The sequence below is a fragment of the Crocodylus porosus genome, unplaced genomic scaffold (assembly GCF_001723895.1).
Source record: "Crocodylus porosus isolate Cpor-Errol unplaced genomic scaffold, CroPor_comp1, whole genome shotgun sequence".
NCBI classification, from domain to species: domain Eukaryota; kingdom Metazoa; phylum Chordata; order Crocodylia; family Crocodylidae; genus Crocodylus; species Crocodylus porosus.
This window is the reverse complement of record NW_017728947.1, coordinates 44,013,748-44,025,099: the sequence shown is the minus strand read 5'-3', so window position 1 is coordinate 44,025,099 and position 11,352 is coordinate 44,013,748. Positions and strand designations below refer to the sequence as shown.

Here is an 11,352-nt window from a genome sequence, read left to right as displayed (position 1 = left end):
AATATAATATATTGTCTCTCTCATATATATATATGAGAGAGACAGTGAGCAATCTCATGATGTTTTGGGTCCTGACAAATACTTTCTGAATGCTTTGCATTGGCATAACTGGAATTATCAGTTTTGTTAATTAGTAATGTGAGAAGTAGTGAGGTTCTGCTATCATTATAGATGAGCCACAATTATTTGAGAAACAGCATTTCACTGAGCAGGGAGTGTTTCTGTAGAGAACCAAAAAAGCAGCATCCCTCAGTATTCTCTCTTATTTCCTCTACGGGTTTTTGTTGGCTTGCTTCTGGAGAGGGACAAGATACAGTGACTCTTCTTCGCTGAGATACCTTTTCATAGCTGACTTTACATCTTACTGGTGTATCTTGCTAATACTCACCTAGAAAAGACAAGAGAATGTCATCTTCTCTGGAATAAAGGAGGAGCTATTCTTCAACTATTTTTCTCACACACAGACCAAAACCATCATATCTATATTGGATATAAGCATGGAGCCTTTCAGTCCACCAGTACAACCAAACCACCTTCTTTTTGTGTAATGAGAGGAGTTCAGGATTCATCATCTGTCCTTCCTTTAACCTTTCACTACATAAAAGACCAAAACAAACACAATCTCCATATTTCTAAAACAGAGAATTTTTTTCACATCCTCTTTCACTTCAAACGAAATTTCTCAGAATTACTCCTGTGTGTAGACCTAACCTGGCTTTTACTGACATTGTCCTTGAACCACAAAATAGACACTTTCATTTTAAGATTATTTTTCTCCTTTCTTCTCTCTCCTTTTTTATCTTGGTGAACATTATAGAACAACTATACCTCATAACCAACTTCAGATCTACAAAAATGTAAAAGAAAAGAGTCACAATTCAACTGATATATCTGTAGAGGCAGCTATTTATATCTTCTGCTGTGCACTACTGGCACCTGACATGGTGCAACATACCTATCAACACTAGAACACAATAATTGTAGAGTTATTTGGCAAGAGAAATAGTTTACCTTTTACTGTCAGTGAAATGTACTGAATTAATGAACCTTTTTTCCCCCGAGAAGAATTAAATCATAAATAGCTCACTGATAAATAATTCACTAAAAAAGAAATACTGTCCTCCCTCTACAGTGGTTGTTGAATATTTGGGTGCAGTATTTCACATACAGAGAGACGCATACGCATATTGCGCTACAGTAACATCTGACCCAGAGCAGTTTTGTTATATATCTGTAGTATGTGGCTACAGTGTTTAACTTCCAAAATGGTACATTATTCACATTACCATCATAAGTTTGAAATGCAGAAACTGTTTACAGTACTTCAGCATCAGAGAATCCAACTAAAAATGAAAACCATGTCTGAGTAGGCAAAGTATGACAATGATTAGCTGGGATAGGCGTTAGAGTTTTTGAAGTTAGCGTACTGGTCAAGAAAAACCTAGAAGAGAGGTGTGAGGGTAGCAGAAGCCTTGAAACAGGTTCCAACAAATAAAGAGACAGCCAGAGGCACAGAAGCAATAATTGCTATTAAAAATTCAAGCCCATGTGCTGAGAGAATGGCTAATCATCTTATTTAGGAGTGAAGATCATGAAGGCTGCATATGAATTGTAAATTCCTGTCTCTTCAGCAAGCTAGTCACTGAGGGTGGGAAACTCCAGCATAAAAACTTAAGTGAACACATCTGGCATCTAGCCTCTTTGTATTTCTTCCTGAGCTCTGCTTCCCATAACATTTCAACTGATCTCAATGTTTGCAATGTGCCACATAGAGGGGATCTTTGGAAAACCCAGAACCAGTCCATTAATGACTTTTTAAAGATAAGTACTAGAATGGTGAAGCAGATCCAGAACAGTCTAATGAATGAACCAGCACAGAGTGCAGAACACTCCTGTAATGTGCTCACATTAATTTATTACATAGAAAATAGGCTGCTGTCTTTTGGACCAAATGGAAAATCCATGTGGCTTTCATGTCACTTGCAGGTATGGAATTTTGCAGCAGATTAGCCTGGGGAAAGACTGAATCCCAGTGACGTAGTTTCACATGAAAAGAAAGAGGTCAGTCTCCTAGCCAGATAAAGATGCCTCTGATAGGACAGTCCAAGGCCTCCAATAAGAACAGTCTAGGTAACCCCTAGGATCCATTCTCACACAACTTGCTATCTCATGGACTGAGATTCTCAGGCTAGATGTAACCAAAAAACCTTCAGGATCCTCCTGTATCCTACAGGGACCACTTCCTCTTTCAAGTGGAAGTAAAACTCTCTCACATTGCAAGGTATAAAGAAATCACCACCATGTTTCTTTCATCTCAGAAAATTTTAACTTTTGGACTCTGTCAAATTCCAGATGTTGTCTGTAGAAAATGTTACCCAACAAAAAGGTAAAGGAGTATTATTAGTGAGTCAACCTATCGACTACCTGGCTATTACTGTAGATACCCATTCATCCCCTCCCATACAGAGTGATTCTGGATAAAAAAAGTAGAAAGGAAGAAATTTAAAGGTTGGTAGCAAAAAGTGGTCTGGTAGAGAGACTCAGACAGAAAGAATTTCTACAGACCCTTACCACTCCTATGAGGAGACAAAGATAGCTTATTTCTCCTTTCCTGTACTATTTGCTATATTTTTTTTTTGTGAACACATTGTCTTCAGTGAAGACAATCCTGTTCAAAATTGGTGTCTGTATTTTCAAAGCCCTCTGTCAGATTGTCCCTAGTTACCCAAAAGATTGCCTCTCCCACAGTGACTACTATAGCTCCTGTAGCAGCTATATTCTATTGCAACAACTATCAACCCATGAACTCATCTGTTTAAAAAAAACCACCTCACTGCAGTTACAACTAAATGCAAAACTTATCTTTTTAACTTAGCTTTGCCTCACTAAGTTTTTCACACAGCCACACCCAAATGTAGATACTCAACTCACTCATATGTACAAAAATAAGCAAAAATACCAAAAAACCTCCCCTACAAATCCTAATCAAGCTATTTTTCTTACAGGCTGGGAAGGAGGAGAGACATTTCTTCCTCTTCTTTTTTTAAACTTGGGGTTTATTTGCCAATGGGAGACATAAGTACTGGATACCTACACTTGGATCAGCATGCTCAGATCTGTCCATCACACTATTAGAAAGATGTTGGCAGGCAGGGGGGCATTCAGAGAAGAGTAAACACATAATTAGGGGGCTAGAAATATTGAATAATATGGAAAGATTAAAAGCTAAATACTTACAGCTGGGTTAAGTGAAAACTAAGGACATGCTGGGATTATGTGGGATGATACATGACAACAATCTACAAGTAAGTGAAGGGTGAGATGAAACTGATTTTGGTTTAGGACATTACAGAGAGCGAGAATTAAAAGAAAAGGTGTATGAAATAAAAGGAAAATTCAAGCTAAATGTCAGAAAGGGCTTTTGACATGAGCTATATAAGCCTATAGAATACATCTGCAGAGACATCATGGAAGATCCATCAATTCAAATGTTTAAAGACAAATTTAAAAACAGAGTGCACACAATTTGTGTATAAAATTACTGTAGCTTTAAGTGAAACTGAGCTCACAAAGCCTCCAACTTTCCCTTGTTGGATTCTGAATTGTGCACAGTTGATACAAAATTCTGAAGATCACTGGATATTTGGGGACAGCATGAGATGGACAATAATCTAAAACTGAGGAGTGTTTCAAATTTAATTTCAAAATTATATACAAAGGTGAAGGAGTTGCTTTAAGCTGACTGAATCACCCTCAAAGCATATCAGAGATCAGAGAGAGGAGATTTTACCAACAGAAGGCTCTACGTAGATCAGAACTGAAAATAAGCAGGCCTCTTTATGGAGCTTGTCACTAGGAGGGTTGGGGAGAATAAGAGAACTAAGAGAGCAGATAAATGCTCAGGCTTCTTATTCCTCCATTAACACATTGTTTTTATTTTCCTTAGAGCATTACTGGGACTATCATCCACATCACATGCACAGTGAATTTGAGAACTTCGGGGACAATCACTTCACAGAACTCCAGAGTGTACAGCCTCCGCAGCTGCAGCAGTTGTACCGGCACATGGAGATTGAGCAGATGCACGTTCTAGACTCAGGGCTCCCTGCCCCACATATTGGGCTCAACCACCAGGTATGATTTTCAGCCTTTGCACAGAAGTCAGAATGGCATAAACGGCAGAGAACAAGGGGCATCAGAGTGCATAGTGCTATGCCAAATGTATTAGTCAACTGTATGCTAAGAGTTACTACTGCCCATGAACATTTGATATAACACACTCCAAGGAGAGGATTAAAGAGAAGTCCTGGTCTAAAGTTCTGAATAATGTCTGGCCACACACAACCAGGCATCACCCCGCTGACTCACAGAATGCCTTAATTGCTGAAAGAGATACGCTTTTCAGACCTGTGTGCAAAAAGGTAATTCACTGCACAGAGGACTTTGGGATTTCAAGATCTGGTTTCATTACAATTCAGAATAAAGACCAACAACTTTGAAATTCTCTGCCACAAGAGAGAGTGGAATCCAGGGCTCAGGGGCCTGGAAGCCCCACTGTCCCCGACTAAGCTGAGGAGCCAGGCAGGACTACTTCAGAACATTGTCTCCAAAAATGTTTTAATTTAAATGATATTGCAAATTCTTCTTTTTTTGTAAAGTTTCTTTGGAATTTTTTAACCAGCTCTGGTGATTTTACAAGGGGATAATCCATAGTGTTTCCAAAGGGAGACAGATTCCAAGTAATTTTTCCACATTGAAACAACAGAGGTCAGAGCACCTAGGTTTTTTACCTTGTAAGTAGAAAGGACACACAATATTGTGCTTTTTCTGTACTAGGATTTTATACTAAGTCACTTAAACACAACCACTTTCTGCAGTGAAAAGCAAAGGACCTGGGTCTAGAATACTAAGCATGTCTGAACCCAAAAGGAGTTCCCTTACATTGCAGAGCAGCCAGGCTAAAGGGGACTAGCAGTTGAAGATTAAAACATAGATCCCCAGGAACTTGTCCAAGCTCATTATTGAGAACAATGAGAACTGCATGATTTGAGAACAAGGAATTTCCTAGGGGCAGACAGTACCCAAACTGTATGCAAAATACACGAAAAGCAGCAAAATCAAAGGTCAAAGGGAGCTTCTTACTGGCCACAATGATATCATAGTTGAGATTTTGCCTGCACACAGGTTAGCTATTTTGGCCATCTCTATTCAAAGAAAACAGGATACATATCTATATATATCTATAGATATATAGGTATATATTTCTGATTAAAAAAAGGCATACTAGAAAATATCCTGAATTGGGGTGGCAAATTTCTATACCAGCAGAAAAATTATCTATTGCAAAGCCCCCTAAATTTGAGTTCTCAATAATGTTTCAACAGTATGGAAAAATACAGACCTTCAGTACAGATGCAAAAAGAAAATCAGGTGCAGACAAAGAGACTGGCAAAAAGTGCCTCCTAGGAAACCAACCTCTGGTAGAATTTCAAGCTGTACAGGTTCTAGTTCTAAGACAAGCTGCTGCAGTAGAGTGACCGGATCCAAGTCAAGACTGAGAATTAGAACGGGCCCTGGCCAGTTTCCTAAACAGCACCAGAGAACAGCAGAGGTGAATTATGTTCATTCCACTGTTTTGTTCTACTCAACCATCATCACAGATTTCAGGACAAGGGGCATATGACTAATTCTATTCTGTCCAAGTCCTCTCCAAAAAGTTACCTGGGCCGCAACTGTAACCTCCTGGTCAATGCATCTCATGGGTCTACCATTATACAAAGTTGCAGAGAATGTGAAGTGTTCCACTCATATCACCACCTCTAGTTAGGAGTTTTAGCTGTTTCACTCAAGTTGCAGCTGCTCATGCAGTTAGTACCGGAGATGGTTCAATTCCTGGTGCAGGAGCTAACAGAATAGGCATCACAAAAAAACAGTAATTTCAAAACATTTTCAGGGAAACAGAAACAGGAGACATTTTTGTCCTTATACTGAATATGCCTGTTACCACATCCATTGCTGTCATGTAAAATCACAATAGTAATATGCTCTTGAAGAAGGGACAAACCAAAAGTTTGCCCCTAATTTTTGTAGCTATTACGTCATTCTCCAATTTGAGATCTAAGCTGTTCTTGGGCAAGTCTTTCTGAATAAATCTTTCCAGGTTGCTCATCACATACTGTCTGTTAAGAGTTGTTAAGAAAAGACAGGCTGCTTGAGAAGAGAAGGAAAGAATGCACAGGGGACTTGTGAAGAGGAGTGGACAAAGGAAAATGACAAATGTAGCTCCAAGGTAGCAGCAGTATGTGGAAAGTAGCCAGCAGTTTCTGAAGTCTTCCCCTCTCCATGATTGCATTAATAGGCCTCTGAAAACACCCCAGCAAGAACATTGTGACTTATTGCATAATATCTTCAGGACATTGGACATATCACACATACTGAATTTCACACATTGGTGCAATCACTGTTACCAAAAATGTAGCAGAAATGGAAATCTATGTAGCATCAGGACAGCTCACCCAACCCCCTGAAGCACTGTGTGCACCTTCTCTCATACCTTTCCACTGGAGGCACCATACTCTTCCCCCTCCCCTCTCCCCACTCTTCCTGCAGGCATCATTTTCTTTTCTCTGTTCTGCCTACCCTGAGCTTCTGTAATCTCTTTCTCTCCAGAGGGACAATTTGTCTGCTGTAAGTGGCAGCAGTCCACTCCCAGTTCCCTCCCCCCATCTTTCTCTTTTTTCCTACCCCTGAGGCTGCAGCTTGTTTAACTGTAAAATGCTAAAGGTGACTCTGTGGTGAGGGCTGGAGTTTCACTCTTGGGGATCTGACAGGAAACTTACACACACTCTTACCCAATCCTGGCCCTTCCTGCCATGCTCGTCTACAGCCAACCTGCTGACTCACTAACCGCCAGCTGCTGCACCCTTCAACTAACCACTTGCACACAACTTATTGGGACATTTCAGGCTCATGTAAGACTCATCAGAAAGGGATCAGGCGTTCACTGTTGGGTGGGTGCTGTGAATCACAAACTGACCATCCCTCCCCTATCTAATGCCTATGACTGGGGTAATGGTGTCACACACAGGACACTGTCTTCCATGCATGCTGGAGGGAAGGAGTAGTGTCTTATCTCTGTTTCTAGAGCTACCAGTTTAGAATATTTCACCTGTACCATATTTGAACTGGTGGGAGTTGTTATAGAAAGGAGGCTGTTAGTTCCTTACTTTTCCCTACTTTTAGCTGTACTTAGATGCACATAGCAGTGTCCTTCCATTGGTGGCACAGAACCAAATTATAGCTTCCCTTATTGTTAACCATTTTTGTGATCGTTTATATCTCCCCTGCCTGACTTCGATGTGATTCATCCAGAATAATATGATATACTACAACGCCTTGTTATCCCAAGAGGAACAGGAAAAGGGTCCAGATTTTTTCCTGCACAGAGATCTGCTTAGCACAGGAAGTAGGGATAGCCATCAAAGAGTTGTTTTCAGCTGTCTCCTTCCCAAGCTGCATCTGCTCCAGCAATGTTGTGCATTAACTCATACCAGCTGGTTATGATCCCTAAGGCACCAGATGCCAAATGAGCAGTGGCAGAGATAAATTCATCCCTGTTCCTGACCAGGCACCATGTAATTCAAGGACATCCTCAAGGCCAACTTGAAAAAAATTCAACATCAACATCAACTCATGGGAGACTATCACCTAGGATCACCCCAAATAGAGGAAGAATCTGTTGCAAGGATCTCAGTACTATGAAACCTCATGACAACAGGAGATGGAAAAGTGAGAGTGGCAGAACCAGTGTGTTGTGGACCGAATCAAGCATCCAGAGCCGTGCACCTTGCATGGAAACACGCGCCCAAGCTGCAACAGAGTCTGTCGATCCTGGATCAGTCTCATCAGCCACCTTCAGACCCACAGATAAGACACTCATGGAAGACAATCATCCTTGACTGCATGGACTGACAATGAAGATGATCACATGGATTAGAAAGGGAGGATTACTTAACAAGTGAGAAAACTGAGACCCTGAGGACTGACATGATTTATATAGGTTTAGAGGATGTAGACTAAAATCTGTTTTTGTCTCCACTTATCTGCTTTATTCCACCCTCTCTTAGAGGGGCTAGATTATAGAAGACATTGTTTTACAGGAGAATATCAGATAAATAAGTTTAAACTGCTTCATATTTATTTTGAATTGCAGCAATTAAGTCCCTGGCTATTGTCCTAAATAATCTCATATATCTGTCACTTTTCCTCACTTTCTCTGTAACTCTCCCCACCACCCCTACCCTTTTTCACTTGGTGCCCCTCTCTTTGTCTCTTTCCTTCCACCATTCTTCCCCACCTCCTACAGGTCTCCTATTTGCCCCGGATGTGCCTACAGTACCCATCTCCACACCAGCCCAGTTCTGATGAGGAAGACATGGAGAGGCAGAGCCCACCTTTGGAGGTATCAGATGGGGAGACTGATGGTGTAGACCCAACTCCTGGGATTATGCATGGAGAACCAGGTTAGTAAACAAAAAGAGGCCACATGTGCAGATCGCATTGATATGGTGTTGATGGATGATGCTGTAAAAACAACTAAGCTTGTAAGCTTTAGCTTCCACTGTCTCCTCACCTACTTCCTGTCTGCTGAATGTTTAATGGCCAAATCCTTATCTATCCCTGACTTCATATCTATGTACTCTTGCCTTTTTCCTCTGCTCTGCTTGCTAATTCAGCATCTTCCCATTTACAATTTGGCTCTTTCTCCTGCCATTTAATCCTCTGATTCCACTGTACCAGCCTTCTTGGAACAGTTTCCCTCTGTGGCGTAACTAGGGAGCAGCAGGGGAACTGCCCCAGGCTCCAACTGGAGGGGGAGGGAAGGGTGAGAAAAAGAAGCTGCTGCTGGTAGCCACACATTTTTGATCATGAACTGGAAGCTGCTACTTCCCCCTTGTCCCTGGTGCCCAGACATGTCTCTACACTACTGGTTTCCATTCCCCGCTGCCCTCCACCTTACTGCACCCCATTCCTTTCTAGAAGGCAGCTCTGAATTCATCTCTTCTCTGGATGTTACAGTTTGTGCATCTTGACCAGTCACTCAGCCCTGCTTCTTCACTTAAATCCAGCACACGTCCCAGAGCTTGATCCAAAGCCCTGTAAAGTTGGTGGGATCAAAGCAGGCCTTGGATCAGAACCTTAGTTCCATGTTCCTACCTTTTCTAACTTGATATTAAATTACTAGATAACTCAGAGCATTAATACAGTGCACTATATATTAGAAGTCTTGCACAGGTATTAGTCTTCACAACACGTCTGGTAGGTAGGCAGATGGGAGAACTAAGGCCCTGATTTGCAGAGTGGCCAAGCATTCACAGCTTTACTTGAAATCAGTACAAATCTGCATGCTCAGAACCTCTATGAATCAGGCTTTAAATCACTTGCCTGAAGCTGCAGAGAAAATTAGTGTCAGAGCTGAAATTAGATCTCTGGAATTCCTAGCTCTGTTTTTCGCTTAGAACAACAGATCACCCAACACTGCACTGGGATCCACTACTGTAGCTGCTGCACATCGAAGAATATATGCGATTGACATGTTAGCCAGAAAAAAAGGGAAAAATGACACAAACTGTACAAACTCCCCCATTCCGTGCAACACAACTGAAGCTCCAGAGTATTCTCCTCACTGCCTCTCTCTCTGTCCCTCACACAGGAAGCAAGAAAAAAATTCGTCTGTACCAGTTCCTTCTGGACCTTCTTCGCAATGGAGACATGAAAGACAGCATCTGGTGGGTAGACAAGGAAAAAGGCACTTTCCAGTTCTCCTCCAAACACAAAGAGGCACTGGCAAACCGCTGGGGCATCCAGAAGGGTAACCGCAAGAAAATGACCTACCAGAAAATGGCACGGGCTTTGAGAAACTATGGCAAGACAGGGGAAGTCAAGAAGGTCAAAAAGAAGCTGACCTACCAATTTAGTGGAGAGGTTATGGGAAGGGCAAGCAGCGATAGGAAGCATTATCCTCACTGAGTACAGGTCTTGGGAGCCTATGCAAGAAAAATATATTAAGACCTCCTGGCTGGATGCCAGTAGAGGAGATGGATGCATCTTTCTCTTTTCTTCCTGTGCCCACCTCTCTACCTTTACAGGGCCCTTAACATCCGAAGTTTTGGTACGAATTCCCTTCTTCATCATCTGAGAATCCTAAAGATAACAGAATTCTTTGCTTCCCTCCAACAAGCTGGACAGAGTTGGGAAATTTAAGAAATGTATAAATATATTATTGTCAGAAAATATTTGTTCAATTGTATTGTAATTAAAGAATACAACTTGAAGTTTTGCCTTCAAAGGTGATGCTGTGTACCTTGTGGCACTGCATTAGCTTACAGCTTTGAAACTAGCATTAATACAGGCTCTGCTGCAGCTCTCAACAGCTAGAGAGACGTTTGCAGATCTTGGAATGATACTTATTATGTTTAAATAGTAATAACTTGTATATATTTAATAAAATTTGCTATAATGAAGCCTTGGTACTTGTATGATAGACAGCTGTTTCCCAGACTAGTCTCAATTGTGTTCCTGCAGTAACAACTCAAAAGTGTGGTCCCTTGCATAGAGAAGAAGAGGCTACTAAACCTTATTCATACTTCATCTCTCTTCCAGCTTCTCACTACCCTGAAAATAAAAAAAATTGAATAAAATAGGGAGAGCACATCACTACAAAGGAGACTACAGCACTCTAAATCACCAGGAACTTAAAACATGAACTGGGATGCTTGGAGCAGTTTCAAAAGGGGAGGGGAAGCTGCAGCAGCTGTTATGCTGTAACAGTAACAGTTAGGTGTACAGAAGCCTATACCACTGTAGAAAAACCACTCCAAGTCTAACTACTTCATCCCAAGTTAAGGGTGAAGCTATTTAGCTCACTTGTACTGCTACAGATGCATGCACATATAGTAATAAGAGTGTAACATGGACTGTATGCACTCCCAAGCTACAGCATGCTCCCTCCCTTTTTGAAAGCATGCTGAGTTTGTATTTGTCCATGCTCAAAGATTGGAGGTCAATACTGCTCTGCAGCTTGCACCATCATTTCACACCCATGTGAGAAAGTACAAAGGGGATGTAAATACTACGAATTCAGTATCCACCACTCATTCATGCTATTTTATACCCCCACTTTACTTTAAACATAGCTGATCTGACAACCCATGTTCTTGTAGCCTCTATGCACTTCTGTAAGGCAAACAATATCTTATAACCACTTTGCACAGATACATTACTGCAGAAAGTGCAAAGTAATGGAGATTTAGGCCCTAAGGATCAGTAGCAATGCAAAGTAAGCACCAACTA

The 11,352-nt window shown here is 41.2% G+C and overlaps 1 protein-coding gene across 2 annotated transcripts in view; it reads left to right on the top strand.

The window, feature by feature from the left end:
- SPI1 (Spi-1 proto-oncogene) overlaps positions 1-10,523 on the top strand; it is a 22,800-nt gene extending 12,277 nt beyond the window's left edge. For both annotated transcript variants that reach the window (XM_019552298.1, XM_019552299.1), the window contains exons 3-5: positions 3,947-4,134; positions 8,366-8,522; positions 9,713-10,523. In XM_019552298.1, the coding sequence (XP_019407843.1) occupies positions 3,947-4,134; positions 8,366-8,522; positions 9,713-10,029 (662 nt within the window). In that variant the 3' untranslated portion in view covers positions 10,030-10,523. The remainder of the gene's footprint in view (positions 1-3,946; positions 4,135-8,365; positions 8,523-9,712) is intronic.
- The last annotated feature ends 829 nt before the right edge of the window (positions 10,524-11,352 follow it).